The sequence below is a fragment of the Lagopus leucura genome, unplaced genomic scaffold (genome assembly GCF_019238085.1).
Source record: "Lagopus leucura isolate 7727_CA_CO unplaced genomic scaffold, USGS_WTPT01 60320-0_obj-0_obj, whole genome shotgun sequence".
Lineage (NCBI taxonomy): Eukaryota > Metazoa > Chordata > Aves > Galliformes > Phasianidae > Lagopus > Lagopus leucura.
This window is the reverse complement of record NW_024964269.1, coordinates 10,027-29,574: the sequence shown is the minus strand read 5'-3', so window position 1 is coordinate 29,574 and position 19,548 is coordinate 10,027. Positions and strand designations below refer to the sequence as shown.

The 19,548-nt window shown below is 55.3% G+C and overlaps 1 protein-coding gene across 1 annotated transcript; it reads left to right on the top strand.

Annotated features, from left to right (window-relative positions):
* Positions 1 to 3,941: 3,941 nt before the first annotated feature.
* Positions 3,942 to 19,259, top strand: LOC122191623 (vitamin D3 receptor). The gene is made up of 9 exons (XM_042891952.1): positions 3,942 to 4,022; positions 5,240 to 5,390; positions 10,313 to 10,443; positions 15,815 to 15,999; positions 16,160 to 16,283; positions 16,674 to 16,845; positions 17,290 to 17,441; positions 18,280 to 18,396; positions 18,558 to 19,259. The coding sequence occupies exons 1-9, from the start codon at positions 3,959 to 3,961 to the stop codon at positions 18,815 to 18,817; spliced, it is 1,356 nt and encodes a 451-aa protein (XP_042747886.1). The 5' UTR covers positions 3,942 to 3,958; the 3' UTR covers positions 18,818 to 19,259.
* The last annotated feature ends 289 nt before the right edge of the window (positions 19,260 to 19,548 follow it).

Sequence of the window (19,548 nt, the reverse complement as noted above, 5' to 3'; positions counted from 1 at the left end):
AGGGGAGATTCAGGCTGGACATGAGGAAGTATTACTGTTCAGAAAGGGTGGTCAGGCACTGCAATGGATGCCCAGGGAGGTGGTGGAGTCACCGAGCCTGGGGGTGTTGAAGGAAAGGCTGGATGTTGTGTTGAGGGACGTGGTTCAGTGGGAGCTGTGGGGAATGGGGGAACGGTTGGACTGGATGAGCTCTGAGGTCTTTTCCAACCTTGGTGATTCTATGGTTCTATGAGTTGGGAAGGCCGGTGCTGGTCCCTGTGGGCAGGAGGTATCACAGAGCATCCATCCACGTCCACTGCGTGGGGCTGCATCCGCAGAGCGGTGCTGAGCTCCAAGTGTGCAGTGGAGGCTGTGCCTGCTCTTCCCAGGAGGCTGTCAGTCAGCTGCCTAATAAATCTCGTGGAAAGCAGCAAAGCCACGGGGCTCCCTGGAGCTACAGAAGGAAATGATTTAATTGCCTCTTTAATAGAGAAAGGAGTTGCCTGCGTGCTGCGACTGGATGCTTTGAATAGGCTGATTTGTACTGGGAAAGATTCTTGGGATTCAAGTGCATTGCCAGAGGCTCTGGAGAGGCTCACGGAGCATCGATTTGTTTTGACGTGTCACAGAGGTGTTAATTGAGCGTGAGAGCCAGGAAAATAGCGAAGCCTCCCTGAGAGTGAATGGGTCTCTCCAAGGCTCAGCAAAGCCTTCAGCAGCACTCAGAGCAGCGCTGGGCTGAGGATTTATGGAGGTTTCAGAAGCCATCCTGCTCCTTCCAGGCTGAGCGGGGAAAGCTTTTGTTTTCCTTGGCAAAGCGATGAACCCAACAGCGCAAAACAAAGATGCTGAGAACATGACAAATGCTTTCGTGGCATCGCTGTGGTTTATTTTCTGCATCTTGGAGTTGTTGAAGGATGTCGGTCTCCAAACGTTGCAGACTTGAAACCCTCTGTGCTGAGATGTCCCCTCTGCTGCCTGGGCAGGGCTCAGATCTTCCCAAAGTGTCTTTGTTCCCCCCAAAGTCGGAGCCTTCCTGGCACAGAGGGAAGTTCCTCACCCTGGGACCCTGGGCTGGACGAATTCCTGCTCTGTCTTTTAGGTGTAAATGCATTCAGTGCAAGGTGTGAAGGGTCCGACCCCACCACATGCAGCCCATAGGCTCCCATTCCCATGCAACCCTTGCAATCTCCTGTTTTCCCCCAGCTTCAGGACCGCTGCCTTCAGCACGCCACGTTTCGCATGCATGCAAAGCCACAGACCGTTCCTGCAAAGGTTCTTCTATCCTGGGCTTTTGTATTTCTGGCTCTGTGCAGTGACTGAGCGTGGGGCAGCCGAAGCCATGGCTGCTGAGCTGTGTCCCTCAGTGAGGTTTGTGCTCTGGCTCCTTTACTTCGCAGCTGATGCAGAAATGTGCTATCAGATGACTCAGGCTGTCGGTGGGAGCAGTCCTTCTCCAGGGCCTTTTTCCCCTCTGCCAAGTCTGGAGGAATTGCAAGTGTGGGTTTTGCAACGGCGAGTTGGCAGGAGAAAAAGGAAAGTGACAAAGCATGAGAAAATACTTCAGCAAAACGCTGCCTGTCAGAGGGGTCACGGGGGGGGGGGGCCGGGCTCAGAAGTGACTGTGGTGACACTGAGCCCAAAGGAGGGTCCTTTGCTTTTAAGGAGGAGGAAAAGGAGCAGATGCTGTGTGTGCTTCCCAGTAGAACAGGTGAATCCAGCACCCCCAGCGGAGGTCCCAGCTCTGACCTGTGCCTTCACACGGCTTCCTTCCAGCTGGGTTATATTTGAGGAGCACCGAACCCCTCCTGAAGCGCTTCGTGCAGACGTTGCGCTCCCTGCAGATGCCTTCAGCCCCCCCCCAGCCCCTCTCAGCCTTCCTGCTGCTCCCTCTGAGCACCGCTGGGCTTCACATTGCACCTGCAGCAGCACAGGGCCGTGCAGTGGAAGGATGCTTCCATGGCGTCGGTTGCACGCAGGTGAGCCGTCGGTGCTGCTGTGACTCAGCCCAGGGGTGAGACAGGGAGCGGTGGGGCGGGCAGCCTCCGGTCAGCCTTGCCACATCCTCCCTGCCCATATCTGTGGGATCCATCCCAGCCCCGTCCCAAATAACAGGGATCTGTTGCAGCCCTGTCCCAAATAACTCAATGCTTAGTAGGAGGCAGCGGCGCGGAGCTGGGAGGCAGCGGCGCTTGGCCACCTGGTGCTCCTCTCCCTGCTCGTGTCTCCACAGCTGAGCTTTTCCCACGTCTTCTGAGCTCAGCTGTGCGCTGCTTCTTCCACCTGGTGTCACCTGGCTGCATCCCAGGGGGGAGAGCCGCCGAGTGCAGCCCTCTTCAAGCTGCAGAACTGTGCACAAAGCAGCAAAAAGCAGCATCGGAAACGTGACGGCTCCTGCCCTGCTGAGGGAGCTGGGCTCGTTCAGCATGGAGAAAAGAAGGCTGGGGGTGAGCTGAGTGCAGCCTGCAGTGCCTGAAGGGAGCCTGCAGCCAGGAGGGGAGGCAGCTCTGTGAAAAGGGAGATGAGAGCAGGACGAGGGGAAATGAAGCTGAAGGAGGGCAGATGGAGGTTGGATGTCAGGGAAGTTGTGTGCTGTGAGAGCGGTGAGGGGCTGAACAGCTGCCCAGAGAGGCTGCGATGCCCCGTCCATCCCTGGAGGTGTTGGAGGCTGGATGGGGCCCTGGGCAGCCTGAAATGTGGAGGTTGGTGGCCCTGCATGGCACAGGGGGGTCAGAGCTCCATGATCCTGGAGCTCCCTCCCAACCCAGCCATTCTGTGACTCTGTGAAACCTGCAGCTCAGCACGGCGCAGCTGTTTTGGAGCCGAGCCCTGGGCTCTGCTGGGACAGAACCTGCTGTCGTTTTGCTGTAACCAGCTGCAAAATGAGTTTGACCTTTCAGGTGCCTGCTTGGAAGAAGTCGGCGCTTTTACAACAAATGATTTTGCTCCTTCCAGGAGGCGAAGGCTAAATGTCACGTTTGATGAATGAGCGACCTTTCATGGGGGCGGAGGGAAACTCCTCCATGCGCTCCACCCCACACCGACGTCATTTCCATGATGGGGCTGAGTAACGTTTTCCAAGAAGTCAGAGATGGCAGCTTAGAGCTGCATCCCATGGGGAAATGCCTGGCGTTGCTGCTGATCTCATTGCTGCCTGCTCTCCTTTAGCTGAGAGCTGGCCAGGGATGTGGGGGACCTCTGTGATGGTGATTTTGTGCCATCAGCGCCTCTTTTCCCCACCCTGGAGGTGTCAGCATCCACGTTGTGTGGCCCTGGGAAGGGCTGGCAGAGCGAGGAGCGGCACTGAGCGCTGGGGAAGCATTCAGGGATGCCTGGGGATATTTGCAGGCTGCGCTGTTTTGTGGTGCCCAAGTTTGCGCTCTGAGTTTGTGCTGCGATGAGGACAAACTTAAACCCCCCTCCCTGCTGTAAGACAGCAGAACTTCAGGAAGGCAAAGCGTCTTAAAGCCTCCTCTTGGCTCTGCCCCGGTTTGGTGTCAGCCCGGTGCCGTTGTGATGCTTCCCCTTCTGCAGGCTGAAAGAGCAAAGTGATGCCAAGCGGGAGCAAAATCCCCATCCTCAGCTCTCATCATTGGCATCGATGCCATTGACATTGAGGAGTTGTGCTCCGCTGTTGTGATGCCCCACGTTTATAGCAGCCATTTGGCTCTGCTTTGCGCCATCGCACAGCGCTGGATGCCTGATGGGCAGAATGGTGGGAAGGAGAATGATGGGGAAACATCACCGGGGTGAACGGCACGCGTCGTGCTTCCCTCGCTGTGTCCTTTCCTCCCTGTGCCCTTGCTCTGCATTCCCTGCTCCCTTAGCAACGTGTCCCCATGCAGAGCTGTGACATCTCCCAGCGCTGTGCCGTGTGGGGCAGTTCTTTGTGCCCCCGTGGGGTGCAGAGGGGGCTGTGGGGTGGGTGCTCTCCCTTGGGCCGTCTCACTGCACGCTGTGCTTCCTTGCAGGTGTCTCCATGTCTCAGCTGTGCAGCTCCTGGGACTTAGACCAGCAAAGCATGGCGTACCTCCCCGATGCAGGTAACCCCACCTGCAGGATCCTCCTCCTGTTTCTCTCTCTCTCTCCAAGCTTAGCAGATTAGAACTCTTCTCTAAAGGCTCTCAGAGGGTTGTTTGTGCTGAGCTCCCATTAAGGTGGATGTGAAACCAAGAACTGAAAGCTCCCGGAGCAGCTTTGGGCTCCAGGTGCCCCATGGCCATTCCCCCATGTGTGTGCAAGCTGTGCAGAACCACTGCACCTCAACGGGGCTGAGAGGAGCCTGGGCTGCCCTGGGATCAAGCCGTAGCAGTTGGGTACACTCCTACTGAGCCTTAAATTGAAGAGCTGTGCTCTTAGTTCTCGATTCCTTTGGGGTTTTTTAACTCGCTTTTGTTCCAGATTTCGTTGTCTGATGGTGTTTTATGCAGGAAATCCCCAGCATCAGCTGAGAGGCTCAAGAAAGCGGCGTGGAGCCAAAGAGGCAGCAGCTGTTTGTGGTGCCTCTCGAGAAAGCATTGAATGGCCTTTAAAATAAAGAAATAGTTTTAAGAAATGGGAGGGGAGGAAAGGAGGGAAAAAGGAAAGGGGAAGAAAGGGAAAAGGCAAAGAAAAAAATGGGGAAAAGGAGAAGAGAAGCAGCCAGGAAAGCAGCCGGTGCCAAGCTCCGTTGCGGCGTTCCTTTCAGCTTCACATGCTCTGCACTGGGAGCCCCATTTCCTTCCTTCCTTCTTTCTGCCCCTTTGAGGATTTGTGGAACGATGCTCATTGGATTTGTGTTTGGGATTTGTCTGACTTACGGGAGCTGCTGCAGTGCTGGCGCTGCTTCCCGTCTGCATGGGGGAAATTCTGCTCCGGCTGTGACCTCTTCCCCTGCGGTTTTGCATCTCTGCTTTGGGTGAATTTGGCTTCTTTCAAGGCTCGTTTTTTTGGAAGCCAAGCGCGAAGGAGTGGAGGAGAAAGGATCTGGGTTTGGAAGTGGGCTGTTGGGGTCTGATTGCTGAAGTGCAGCAAATGAACGTGAGCACGTTGTGCTGTGGGGGTCGGTCCTGCCCTCACCGGGCAGATCCACAAACATGTGCTATGATCCTGCTTGGTGATGGTGTCATGACGTAGAGCCAGAGGAACACAGAAGCTTTTCTTGTCACACTGAATGCAAGCAAAAAAAACCCACCAAAACCAACACCTTTATTTGCATCTGATTTGCTTCTTGTAAAGCTGTGACAGCTGCCACAAACACTGCTTTCCTCTGCCCCTCCAGAGATGGACACCATGGCTGCCAGCACATCCCTCCCCGACCCGGCCGCTGAGTTTGATCGCAACGTGCCCCGAATCTGTGGGGTGTGTGGGGACAGAGCCACCGGCTTCCACTTCAACGCCATGACCTGCGAGGGCTGCAAGGGCTTCTTCAGGTGAGCTGAGCAAAGATTCCCACCCCACACACTGACTGCTGCTGGTGCTCAGGGTGCAGCCCTGCAGGGCTTTGCGTTGCAGGCAGCCAACGTGTCCTCAATAATTCCGACCCCACAAGGTGTTTCCCCTGTATTTCCCTTCTTGTGGCTACCAGGGGCTGTCGGCCATCTGTTAGGAGCCTCGCAGACTTCACATGCTGCATAGATAGGAGCATGCCAGCCTCTAGCGTGAGCCTGGGCTGGGAAGAGCAGACCCAGAGCCGGCGGTCTGGGAGTTTGAACAGCTGTAGTTTTTGTTTGCAGCTGATTTGAGGCTTTTTTCAGCCATCAGGTGAGTGTCTCCTGGTCTGCAGCTGCTCCTAACGAAGGCAAAACCATCCGAGGGCCTGATGAGCTGGAAGTTGGTGGGTGTTTTAGTGGCTCGCTTGCCCTGACGGTGTCAAACCATTCACGTGGGAATTCAGGTCGCTTGCACCAAGTGAGAGAATGACTAAGAGAGACGAGGAGAGATAATGGCTGGCGTGGGACTGGCAGGGAGAGCCTTGCTCAAGCACTGTGTGCTGCAATGAGATGGAGGCAGTGGGCTGCAGACACCAGAGCACATCGCTGTGTGTTCAGCAGGGCTGTGACAGCAACCGGGGCGCAGGTTTGCAGAGCGAAGTCACAGCTCCTCCCCTGGCAGGAATTTTGGGGCTGGATGGAGGTTTTCACACACCGCAGCCTGGCCAACCTGAGCAACCACATTTTCCTCAATTCCTGCTGCTCAGTGAGTGACTCTGCTTTCAGGTGCTGCCCTTCACGCTCTGGTTTGGTGGCCCCAAGCTTCCCTGTCCCCTCCGTGCCTGCGGTGGCTGTGGGGTGGATGGGGCTGATCCTGAACTGGCTGCAGAGCAGCTGCTATCGCTGTCAGCCCTCCTCTGCACTCTGCTGCTTCCCCATCTCTGCTGGTGCAATCATGTGCAGCACGACACGCAGCTGCAGCAGCATTTCTGAGCAGATGTTTTAATGGTGTGAAAAGCACTCATCGTCAGCTAGCCCTTCATGCCCCCTATAAGGCCTTGATTTTCAATTTAAGGCTCTACTTTTCCTTCATCTTGCTTTCCAGGCACGCCATCCCCATGCTGGGTCTTGGTGTGTTCTTTCTTGCCCAACCAGGCTTGTTTACAAGCTATTTAGAACCGGTGAATTGAGTAATCCTTGTTGCTACCACAATGTGCAGGTGCTTTCTGCCTGAAAACACCACAGCACTGCTATGGGGGAAGCTGGACCCCTTAAAACTCACCCAGAAAATCTACGCATCCCTTTGCACAGACCACAAACACTTTGTTCCTATGTGCACTTGCTGGTTTTAGCTCCCTGAGCAGGTTTTTGAAGAGCCAACGCACAGATACCAATTCCTGGTGGCTGCCTTGCAAGTCAGAATTGAGCCTGGAAGGAACAGAGGAGGTGAGGGGATTCCAGGCTGCAGTGGCAAAACCTGGGGTGAAGGAACTTCCCGGTCGGTCCCAGCTGCTTTGGGTCGTATCTGTGTGGACGATTCCCCAGCATGAAATCAGGACCTGGGTTTCATGGCTTTATAAAAGGCGTTAGGAATTTACTGGCACCTCTGGGTGCTCAAACGTGCACGTAAGCTGCAGCACAAACAGCCCTGAGGCAACCTTTGGCCGCTGGCTTCAAAGGCCGCTGTTTATTAATGATGCCAACGGCAACAGTGGCCTTTTATTGAGCTCTGCTGTTTGCTCAGGGGCTCTTAAAATGCATCTAAGCCAGGGTGATTTATTCTGCTGCGACTTGGCTGAAGCATCCGCAGTTTCTCTGGTTTATTGTGAAGTTCCAGCGCAGTGACACTGGGTGTTCATAGCAGAGCTGCTCGGAAAGGCTCTGCGTGTTTCAAAACCCAGCAGCTCCCCACCCATCCTGTCTGCATCACCGTTTCTCCCACTCCTGTAATCCTCCCCAGTTGGTCTTTGCCCTGTTCTCCATAGAAGTAGAGATGAATTCCTCTTTTCTTTTGAAATAAATCCCCGGGGCCGTGAGCCGTTCAGCTTCCAGTCTCCATCCTGTTGTGTTGCCCTCCTGTTCCTGTTGCTGGAAGGAGGCAACCTGTGAGCTGCTGCTTGGGTTGTGAGTGGTGCTGAGTTGATGGCGTGGCAGTGATGGGTTGATGGTTGGACTGGTGGATCTTAGTGGCCTTTTCCAGCCTTTATGACTCTATGCATGGGAGAAAGGAGGCTGAAATCCACGTAATGCAGAGTCCAGGAGGTGCATCCAGCAGGAGATGTGCACCTGGCCGAGGTGAGAATGGTTTGGATGAGCCAAAATGCTGGTTTAAATGGTAGAAAGTGAGCAGCAGAAACCAGGCACAGCAGCCTTACTCCTCAGCTTGCTTCGAGGCCTCATCCTAAAGCCTGCTGCCCAACAAAAATGTTCCAAGGGGTCTCCAAAGACAGGTTGGGATAAGAGGTGGCTGACGGCTCCCAGAGGGATTTGGGGGAGAGAATGAGAACGGTGCCAGAGGGCCAAAGCTGTTGGACTTGCTGTTGATGCTGGGCTTCCCTGGGGGCTGTGGAGGTGCAACGAGGAAGGAATAAGAATTATCCAACCCCAACGTGTGACAGCTTTGCTCTGTTTTATGGGTAAAAGGCAGTGCCAAAATGAATCCCAGTGGTGCTTACAGGGATGGCGACTGAAATGTGGAGTCGGGAAGGCTGCAGTGGGGTTTGGTGAGGAGCAGGGCTGCTTTTGGGACCTGCAGCATCACGTGGGCTCCGTCAGTGTGAGAGCCGTGTGCGCTGAGATCCCACTTCACTCGCACAAAGATCAGCGCCGTGGGGCTCAGCACAGCTCTGCCCATCCCTGTGGGTTGGGAGTCCCATAGGCAGGCTTTGCAGCCTCCATCCCTCCTTCTGCAGGCACCGAGCCACAATTTGGGGCAACGCTGGTGCAAATTCTCTCCCTGTTTCCCCATCACAGCACGGGCAGAGCTTGGGGTGATCCGGGTGACCCCAAACTCGCTGCAGCCTTCCTTCCCCATCCCCGGCTGAGGCTTTGTTTACTGCCACCAGCTCAGTGCAGGGAGGGAAGGTTATATTTAACATCCTGCCTGGGACGGGGCTGTAAATGAGCCCTGAAATGGCCACTTGTGGGGCTGTACAAAAATACACCGGAGCCAGACGGCTGCGCTCGCTCTGCTGATGCAAGGCTGGGCGCTGCGGGGCCGCCGACCCCAGGGCAGGGAAACGCTGCTCAGAAACCCTCCGTGGTGCCCCGCCGCCCTGGGTTCAAATAAGCTGCAATTTTCATTCCAAAACCATAATGTTGGCTTGCACACAGGGCAGCTTTCCCCGCTCCGGGGCCTCACGTTCCTCTTGTTTGTGCCCTCCCCAGCCTTGCCCTGGGCTGTGGGGCAGAAGACGCTGCTCCAGATACCCAAAAATTACAAAGATTTGTTCACCGAAACTGGGGGATTGAGGGGTGTTTGGTTGCAAACCCTGCTTTGCCCCTGGGCTGGGCAGCGTTTGTCCTCGTTCCTGGAACGATGCTGGTTTTAGCAGAAGGGGAAAACCCAGAGAAAAGCGGTCAAACCAAAACCCAGCTGTAAGGCAGAACGCAGAGGCAGGGCTGCGGAGGCAGGTGCTGGAGGCTCTGCCATCAGCTTCTCCTGAATTCATTTCCCCAGATGCGTTTACACATCTGTGAGGTGAGAGGAGGGTGAAACCTGGCTGTTTACATCTCCGTTTGGAAAGCAGCCTCTAATTGCACCCTCACGGGTCTGCAGCCCAGGAGCACCGTGTGTATTTATACCCTAGAGGCACAGCCCTGGCGCTGCTCCTGGCCTGGAGATCCCTGTCCTGTGCCCACGGAGCTCAGGACCGCGTCCACTTGGCATTGCAAGAGCATTTTATCACTGCTCCTCCTTGCAGGACTCCATATGGGGGCGTTAATTTCAGGCGGTTTGGTTTCTCACTGTTGTACTCCAGCTGTGTCTCGGTGCTGCTCTCTTTCCATGTGCTTTTCTGCTTTGTTTGCCCTTCTGATCACTTCATTTCCAGCCCAGGGGTTCAGTTTGCCTCCATTCAAACTCACATCTTCATTTAAAATGAGTGCTGTGTGTAGAAATGCACGTAAAGATAAGCCTTGCTCGCCGATGGAAGATCATCGAGTCGCTTTCTCCAAAGCAGAGATGTGGCATCGCCGAAACCACCCTGAATGGCCAAACTCAGTTGTCCTGCAGTGTGTCATTAGTGGATATCAGGAGCTTGTAGCTGGGACCTGTGGCTTTGACCCTTTGTACTTGGAAGCTTTGCAGTCCTGATCGTAGCAGCGGATTAACGTGGCACGGTGTGGTTTTGGTGGAAAAGAGGTTATTATGTTGAGTGTTGTTTCTCTCATGTCCTGCAGTGAGGTTTTTCTCGTGCACATGCAAGCATGCACTCCAGCCAGTTATTCTAGCAAAGCCAGGCTTTAAAGGCTGGTAAATGTTTAATAAGGCCGCTTTAGTACATGCTGCTGTGTCCTCTGGTTTCTCTGTCCCTGGATGGACATTTCTCTACCGTTCCACCTCCTCCTCTTGGGCTTCAAAACAGCGTGAAACCAGAAAGCCGTTTCAGTGGTGCTGAGCCCGCAGGCTGTGTCCTTTTGAGGGCACCTTTGCCATGCTGTCCAAACCTGGAAGATCAAACCCAAATGTGCATGCACGCAGCTGCGGCCTTCCAAGTTGAGCCTTTCCAAGAGCCCAGCTGAGCTGCTGGGTGTCAGGTCAGTCGTTCCCTCTCTCAGCAGCCTTTCTCCAGCAGTTTTGCTGTCCAGACACTTGGATCTGCGCTCCTGCTGCTTGGAGCATCCCTCGTGCACTGCAAACAGCGCTGTGTGACCCAGGGTGTGTTGTTGATTTTTTTTTGTCCCCTCTTTTTCCTCTGCAGGAGAAGCATGAAGAGGAAAGCGATGTTCACCTGTCCGTTCAACGGGGACTGCAAAATCACCAAGGACAACCGGCGGCACTGCCAGGCCTGCCGGCTGAAACGCTGCGTGGACATCGGGATGATGAAGGAGTGTGAGTACGCTGGGTGTGCAGGGCTCAGCCTCGCGGCCTTGGCGCCCTTCTTCTTCAAACCTCTGTGCTCAAGGCTTTAAAACCCGCACGAGGATTCGAAGAGGATGCAGAGGGCAGGGGGACGGCGTGGGTAATGATTGCACGGGGCTCATTTAATGATTGAGGCGTTCGTGAGCTGGCTTTGCTGGCAGCTGCACGGTGAGCACATCCGGGGCTGTTGCTGATTAACTCACGGATGGAGCCCATTCACGTCCTGTCCTGTGCAAAGTCATCGTCCTCCCGCAGCACGTGGCTGAGCAGGCAGGGAGAGCTGGAGAGCCTCCGAGTGCTGATGCTGAGGGATGGGGAGCTGCACTCGCAGCCGTTCCACCTTTTGCTCTGCAATAGCTTTATTTCAGGCCCCTGGTCCTGCAGCAGGGTCCGTCCGTCCCGCCACGTGCAACGCAGAGACTTAAACAAATAGCAGAGGGAAGTAAAGCACTTTTTAACCCAATCTAAACAGGTTAATGTTGTCCAAATATTTGGGTTTTTTTTTCCGACTGTATTTATAGATAAGCAGCTTTTAAAAATAAAAGCTGCTTGGCACGTTTCCTCCTACACACGCGTGCTTTCTATGCCCCGAGACTTCAGGAGTTTAAACCAAAATAACAGCCCTCTGCTAGGAGACTGCAAACAGGACAGCCTGTCCCATGATTGATGGGCTTGAAAATTCAGAGCTGGCTTGGCAAATGGAAGTGCTGAACGTTTCCTTATGTGCTGAGCGGAGAACAAACAGCGCCCGGTGGCACGGGGTGCAGATCTGCAAACCAGAACTTGCAAAGAACTTGAAGAAAAATAATGCCTAAACGTTCAGGAGCCCCGGAGATCAAACAGATCTTGAGGAATAGGAGGCCCCCAAATCGTGTAAAGTGCCAGCTGTGCTCTGTAGGGGGGTAGGAAAGCAAAGAGCAGGCAATGCACCAGGTGAATCCTTCTATTGTGAGAGCACAGGGATGGTGAGGAAGCAAACCGGAGCAGGTCTGCATCCCATGTTCTGCCCTGCAGAAACAGCTGCTCCCTTTGGTTTAATGATTGGACACAGCAAAGGGCCAGAGCTGCTCCCTGTAGCTGTGGGAAGCACTGCACAAAGCACAGCTTTGGTGTTCTGCTGCTTTGGCATTTGTTGTCACACCTGATTTCTTGGTTGGAACAGCACTGTTAGGCACTTTCTGCTCCCAAACCCGGCTCTGAGGTGTTCCCAGAGCAGCAGGAGAGCCGTCCTCGTTGATGGCGTGTTTACACTGTGGATCTTATCTCACTCAGAGGGAGGAAAAGCACTGAGCTGATTGAAAAGGAGAGCGCTGAAATGCCCCAGCGCACGAGGCTGCCTGGCTGGGAGCCTCCAGCCCTGGTTACTGCAGTTTGTTTGGCATCACCGTTGCCAACAAGGGAAATGTGTTGACTTGTAGCAGTCAATTACCCAGGGAGGGTCAGAAAATGCACTGAGGGATTCGCCTGCCCGCCTCAGGGTTAACTTGTAAGCGACCCCCCTTAGCAAACGGATTCTGTATTAATGAAACCTAACCGAGGAGCCTAAAAATAGCCTTCCTGCAGCCTCTGCTGCTGCTTCAGTGAATGGGAACAAGGTGTGCTGCTGTTATTTTTAGGTGGCATCGGGGATCTTTGAACTCTTGGGGTGGGCTCGTGTCTTCCCCGGGCTGCGGTTGCTGGCACGGGTAGGGATGGGCTTGGTTTGATGGGTCCGAAGCAGAAATTAGAGCAAAACTGGATAAGGAGGAGGAGGCAGATGTGGACGCTCTTTGTGCTTGCGTTAATTTGAGGTCTGGTGCAGGCAGCTCCGTCTCCTCCTCCTGTCCTACGTCTTGGGTGGCTTTCAGCGTTGCCCCCAGCCACGTCTGCACGGCTCCAGGCTCGGTGCTGCAGTGAGGGGCTCTCAAGAAGGTGAAGGCTTTGTGTGTGTTGAAAATGGCAGAGCAGAAGCCTTGCCCTGCTGCGCTCCCTGGGGAGCTGAGGACAGCCGCTGTCCCCACGAGGGACCAAGGAAGGGATGAGTTGCAGCCATAGGAACACGCTGAGCCCAGCAGTGAGGGTCAGGGCCGGGGGCTGATCCACAGCTGCAATCTGCCAGCAGCGTTAGCAAATATTTGTGGTTTTCCACCCATCTTATCTGCGTGGGGTAAAGCACAGGGCAAGCTTAGGGGACAGCGTCAGGCCACGGGCGAAGGCGAAAGCCGCGTCGTTTGGAAATGTTTTCGGGCTGTTTCCTTTTAGATGGCCCAAGCAATGCTGAGCTCATTCCTTCCATCCCGCAAAATTGCCTCCCGCCAGCTGCGTGGTGCTCCAGAAGGGGCACCCATCCCTCCAGGGCCGTGCGTTACCTGTGGGTAATTCACCTCTCTTGGCCTCGCTGCCCTCTCTTTCCCTTGCTTTTATCAGCTCTGCAGTCATTACAGCACACGTGGGCTGGGGATGTGCTTCCCCTTGGCTGCCTTGTGCTGCGGTGCAAAGCAGGGAGGCAGAAAACACGGCGCTGAATTGAGCGGCCAAAGCAGCCTCACTGCATCTCTCCCTGCTGTGCTACTGCTGGGGGATTTTGGGTGCCTGTCACGGTGCCAGGATCGAGGAGCCTCCTTGGGAGGATCCAGCTGTGCTTGCAGTGTCCTGCTGCAGTTTGTCTGCCTGTGGATGAATTGCAGAGCGTTATGCGGGAGCTGGGATGTGGGGGAAGCGAAGGCAGAGCTGTGGGAGAGGCAGTGGGGAGGAATTAGGTTTGCACCCTGTGAAGGCTGCGTCTCGTGAGAATGGCTGCAGAGCGATCCTGGGCGCTTTTGGCAATGCAGCGGGGTCGCAACGCCCTGCAGGGCTCTTTGAGGATGATTCCTGCCCTGATGCCTTGTGGCACATTAAACACACACTGTGCTGCCCAGCCCTCACCCTGCGGATCACTGCATGGCTTCATTCACTGCAGAGCTGCTGCCGCAGGGGCAGTTCTGCTTCCCCCCATCCTCAATGCCACTCCTTGGGGATGGAAAGGAACCCACGGGGCTTTCTGGGGCTGTGTGGTGTCCCCACGTCCAGCTGAAATGCTGCCTGCCAAGCTTTGATGCAGTGCCTGAGTGCCATCCAGGGAGCAGTCTCACACTGATATTTGCTCTGTTTCGTTTCGGTTGGTGTTCGGCTGCCCTTTGCTCTCCCAATGGCGCACGTCTCCCTCCATGCCATCCCCAGCACCTCCAGCTCCCCGCTTTGGCCGAGGCTGTGTGCTCAGATCCTCACCCACCAGCCGTTTCCTCGTGCTCTCAGTAACCTCAGAGCAGCCCTGTGGCTTTCTCCTCTGTCCCTGTGGTGTCTGCAGAGGTCGGTTCTGTGTCTGAACAGAAGTGATGTGCACATGTTGGCTTCTCCTCCTCCCGTGCTTCGGGTCAGGGCAGCCCACAGCCGTTCCGCTGCAGCTCTGTTTGTGCCAGGAGCTGTGAGCACAGCTCCAGCTCGGCTCTGGGGAAGGGAGCAGCCCTGGGATCTGATCTCAAGCTGAAGATGCAGGCTGGGGCGCGTTGGCCCCATCCATCCTTCCGTGTGCACGAGGTGAGTGCAGACGAAGCCTTTTTTCCCAGGAATTTTATAAAGCCCGTCAGTCCTGCGCTGACGTTGTGCTGTTACCATTTCTCACCCCAAAGCTTCAGCTCTGCTGCTCCCCGTTGGCTGAGCTGGTGCCGGGCTCTGTTGGGGCTCGCACAGCACCGCCTCTGTTTGCAAGATGAGCTGGAAGGGAATTGCGATTGCGTTTATCGCGTCGTTCTGATCTTTAAAACACCTTCGATCTGCCTGCGGGGCTTCCTTCGGGTTTTAGACTCCTGTAGGCTCTGGCAAGTCCCATCAGAGCATTCAGCACCGACCCAAATCCCTGGCGGTGGTTTTGCAATGGGTTCAGAGCAACGTGCAGCCCGCACCACAGTCTGCCAGGCCTCAAAGCGCTGAAACCCCGGGACAAATAAAGAAAGATGCTTTGTTGTGCAGATCCCATACAGGGAAATCCATCTGCCTTAGGGGATTTGACCAGGGGTCGGTGCATGCGCTCTTCCTCCCATCCCAACTCCTCTTCCTCACTTTCCTCCGTGCTGGGGTGGCTGAGGAGCCGCTGACCCCATCTCAGCTCTGTCCCCCTTCAGCCCCACGTGGTGCTTCCCAGTGCTGCTGCATTCCTCAGTGATTTCTCCTTGCATGCAGCTCCTGGATGGATCCCAAGCTTTCCTAATAGGACAGGAGATGGCGAATTCCCCGTTTCGCCTGGGCTGCCCCCTGCAGCACTGACCGTTCCGTGCCGGTCACAGGAGCGACCTTTTGGCCTCAGCCGCTCATTCAGTACCTCCAGATCTTTAAATCCCCCCCCGAGGTCGTTGTGCAAGTTTGAAAACGTATTGGAAAAATGCTGTTGGCAAAAGGCAGCAGAAGGGGCCAAGAAGTGCAAATGGCTCCTTGAGCCCCGCTGCCTTCGTCAGCCTCTCCTTCCAGATTCCACCCGACCGCAGGAAGCCGCCTGCCATCAGATAAAACACGCTGGGCTGCTCTGCTAATAAGTGGTTCTGGGGCTAATAGCTTCTCAATGAAGGGGCACTGCTATTTATAGGACCCAACAGTGGATGTGCTTTGCTGATTGGGAGCGTTAACGAGCCGTTGGGTGCAAAGGTGGGTGCTTGTTGTTGCTTTTCCAACCTTGTGAGGCTCTTCAGGTCTTTAGGTTCTTTATAAGGGTCACATTGGAGCCCGAATTGCCTTTGGATGTTCAAACATCCCTAATAAACGGGAGAAGCTTTGCTCGTCGCCTTTGGACTCGACCTTTGGCTGCTGCTGAAGGCTGTTGCTCATAATACAAGCAATAAATGGGTATATTACAGAACAATTGAGGTTGGAAGAGGTCGCTAGGATCATCTGGTCCAGCCACCACCCATCCCCACCGTGTTTGTGTGTCCCCTCAGCTGAAAAACAACTGTGATCCTGCTGCCCACCGCACTGCGCTCCCCCTGTTGTCGGAGCTGAGAGCAGTGTGCACGAACCCATCGGCCCACATCTTGAAATTCCTTTCACCCGAAAGCACAGAGCAAACAGTGAGGTCTGGAGCAAAGCCGTGGCGGTGCTGACGTGACCTGACTGCACCCAACGGCACCCAAATGGGCCATAAATGGTGCATAGCAGGGAGCCGTGAGCCAGCAGGCGAGGACAGGAGCGGGTTCAGTAATAGGGTCGATGCAGGTTCAGTGACCCATTAGCAACGCTGAGGGATGCTGCTTGGCTGCAGCACACCTGAGGCGCTTCGGTGCCGGTTTCCCAGTGCCTGTTTGCGACCCTTCGCTCTTTCCTTCCATCCCTGCAGTCATCCTGACGGATGAGGAGGTGCAGAGGAAGCGTGAGATGATCCTGAAGCGCAAAGAGGAGGAAGCGCTGAAGGAGAGCCTGAAGCCCAAGCTGTCGGAGGAGCAGCAGAAAGTCATTGACATCCTCCTCGAGGCCCACCACAAAACTTTCGACACCACTTACTCCGACTTCAACAAGTTTCGGGTACGTTGGGGGGCACGACAGCCCCGATTCCCACCTCAGCACCAGCAGCTCCAAGAAACTTCATCAGTTTCATCCTAATAAAACCCGGTGCAAATATCTCGGTGCTCCCCTCAAGCTTGTTCTCCCAGCCCCATTCCTCTCACCTCGCTCTCTCTTCCAGCCCCCTGTGAGAAGCAAAGTCAGCAGCAATACAGCAACGCAATCCTCCTGTGTCGTGTCCCAGGATTTCTCCTCGGAGGACCCCAATGATGTTTTTGGCTCTGATGCCTTCGGTGCATTCCCAGGTACTGGACTCAGCTCTCTGTGTGGCATTTCAGGCATCCTTATGCTATGGAAGCAAAAGGGGAAGAGATTTTTCTAAGCTTGGCCAAGAACGAAATAGTTGTCTCAGCTCTCCTAGGGAATGCATTTGACTCTAAGAGCCTCCTGAGGGTGTTCAGAAGGCTCCTGATGAGCTGAGAGCATGAAGTGCTTGGCTGCATCGGGACCATGAGCTGGGTTGCCGCTGCTCTGCCTGCAGTTAGACCTAAACTAAAAATCCCACAGCTGGTGTGACCAAAGCGCTCTCCCAGCCCAAGACAAAGACCTCCCAGCACAACAGGCACCATCCCTGCTTCGGGCTGACACCCCTCCCTGTTACATCTCACCCCCATGGACCACCTCCCTCTTTCCAGAGCCCATGGAGCCCCCGATGTTTTCCAACCTGGATCTTTCCGAGGAGAGCGATGAGACCCCCTCCATGAGCATCGAGCTGCCCCAGCTCCCCATGCTCCCACACTTGGCTGACCTGGTCAGCTACAGCATACAGAAGGTGATCGGCTTCGCCAAAATGATCCCCGGATTCAGGTGAGATGTTGTCCCCACGCCAGGTACCCACGATGGTTTTCTGCTCCCGGCAATTCAGTCCCAGCTTCCACAGTCATTTTTCTCCACTTCTCTCTGCCCCCTTCCCAGCTCTGTTCTCACCTTCTTGTTCTCCCTCCCTCTCCTTTCCTGGGGTTATTCCTCTTTAATCTTGAGCTGGATTCACCCTGGCCACATAAACAAAATGCCTGAGCTCCTCAGAAAGATGCTAAGGCCACATGAGTGCTGCTCATCTTGCTTGTGTGTCCTGAGATCCCGTTTAACACCAGCCCCGCAAGAGTCAGCCTGGAGCCCAGAGCACTGGGTGCTGCCACTCGATACACGGAGCTGCAGAAATACCCACTGCTTAATTACCCAGAAATTCAGGGTGAGGGAGAAGCCGGATCTTGCCTCTGGTTGTGGACATCTCCTCATTCCCGCCCGCAGGGATCTGAATGCAGAGGATCAGATTGCCCTGCTGAAATCCAGCGCCATTGAGGTGATCATGCTGCGCTCCAACCAGTCCTTCACCTTGGAGGACATGTCGTGGACCTGTGGAAGCAATGACTTCAAGTACAAAGTCAGCGATGTCACCCAAGGTAAAGGTGCTGCCGGGCTGAGGGCTCAAAGGTGGCGCCCCAGCCTGAAATTCAGGTGTAAGAAAACCGTACTGAGTAAACTGCAGATATTCAGGTGGATTTTAAACATCTGCCAGCACCTGGGGAAGAGCATTGGAGTAACCCTGGGATGCTGAGATCCTCAATGCAAGGCCTTGGAGTAGCCCTGGGATGCTGAGATCCTTGGTGCAAGGCCATGGAGTAGCCCTGGGTTGCTGAGATCCTTGGTGCAAAGCCTTGGAGTAGCCCTGGGTTGCTGAGATCCTTGGTGCAAAGCCTTGGAGTAGCCCTGGGTTGCTGAGATCCTTGGTGCAAGGCCTTGGAGTAACCCTGGGATGCTGAGATCCTTGGTGCAAAGCCTTGGAGTAACCCTGGGATGCTGAGATCCTTGGTGCAAGGGCAGAGATCCCCCAGTGAGATCCCAAGGAAAACAGGCAGAGCAAACAGCACATCGGGACCAGGCGTGGGACCACAGAGGGCAGGGATGGGATCTGTTTGCTGCGGGCTGTGGGCACACAAAACGTGTTTTGGTGTTTCTGCACAACGTGGCGCGGTGTGGGAGCGATAAGGAACGCAAACCCCCCGTAGGTTAATTGCCTTTCTGAAGTCATCTGCTCCATAATCTCCTGCCTTAAAGACGCTGCTGGGGAGGAAAGATTGAAAGAAATAATGTTTTTAAAGCTCTGTCAAAAATCATCCTGTGATTCTGTGATCCTGGCGCCCTGCTGCACTGAAGGAGGAGGCGCTGAGCTCCGCGCTCATCTCTCAGCTGCAGATCTGAGGTCTCACCCAGGTGCTAACAGCTCCTCTCTGTCCCCAGCCGGCCACAGCATGGAGCTCCTCGAGCCGCTCGTGAAGTTCCAGGTGGGCTTGAAGAAGCTGAACCTTCACGAGGAAGAGCACGTGCTCCTCATGGCCATCTGCATCCTGTCCCCAGGTAGGAGGACGCTCGTCCCCAAGCTCCCCACCCTGCCACGCTTTGGCAGCACGAAGGCTCCACCAATGTCCCCAAGCCTGGCAGTGCCAGGCTAACAGCCAGACTCGATGACCTCCAAGGTCTTTTCCAAGGGCTGATCTGATGATGCTGGTGTTCCCTAGATCGACCCGGCGTTCAGGACACCTCGCTGGTGGAGTCCATCCAGGACCGCCTCTCGGACATCCTGCAGACCTACATCCGCTGCAGGCACCCCCCGCCCGGCAGCCGCCTGCTGTACGCCAAGATGATCCAGAAGCTGGCCGACCTGCGCAGCCTCAACGAGGAGCACTCCAAGCAGTACCGCTGCCTCTCCTTCCAGCCCGAGCACAGCATGCAGCTCACGCCCTTGGTGCTCGAGGTCTTCGGCAACGAGATCTCCTGATTCCAGCCGTGGGTTTGAACACCCGCGTCTAAAGGGATAAGTCAGCCTTGGTCCCGAGAGGAGGGCTGTGACCCTGGGAGGAGGTTGTACATAGTTTGGTTTCACACTACTGCAGGTCCTGCTTTGTTTTCTTAGCCACAGCAGCCGAGGTTTGCTCGCTGCAGACCCAGATCTGTGCATTTCCCCCCCCCCCCCATGAGTGCTTCTTTCACTCGTCTGCAAGAGCTGACTTATCCCTTTATGGATGTTTTGAGGCTGGGCTGCCTTGAACCACTTTTTTTCTGACCAGAAACTGGGGCTGCTCGGAAGGAGAGGCTCAGGTTTTGCAGATTCATGGCACTGGGGAACCATCGATGGCATCTGTTGAACCTGAGGGACCCCTCCGCTCACCCCCAACTTGAGAAATGTGATGCTGATGGAATTGCACACCCCAGATCCATGCAGGAAAATGCTGAGGCTGCTCCTCAGAGCCCCACAGACAGCGGTGAGAGGTTGGAGAAGGGAACCACAGCCAGGAAGAGCCAGCCGGGCTGTGATGTGTGTTCCCAGCACTACTGCCACCCCGTGTCCCACATCAGCCCCACTGCTGACACAACCCTGTGCGGGTGTTGTCTGTTGTCACGTTGAGGCCAGGCGGAGCTAATTGGGCACGCTGAGGTTTCCTGTGCAATGCTGGAGCTCTGGAAGGTGCCCCATCCCCGCTGACCCCACTGAAGCCACTTCTGCAGGGT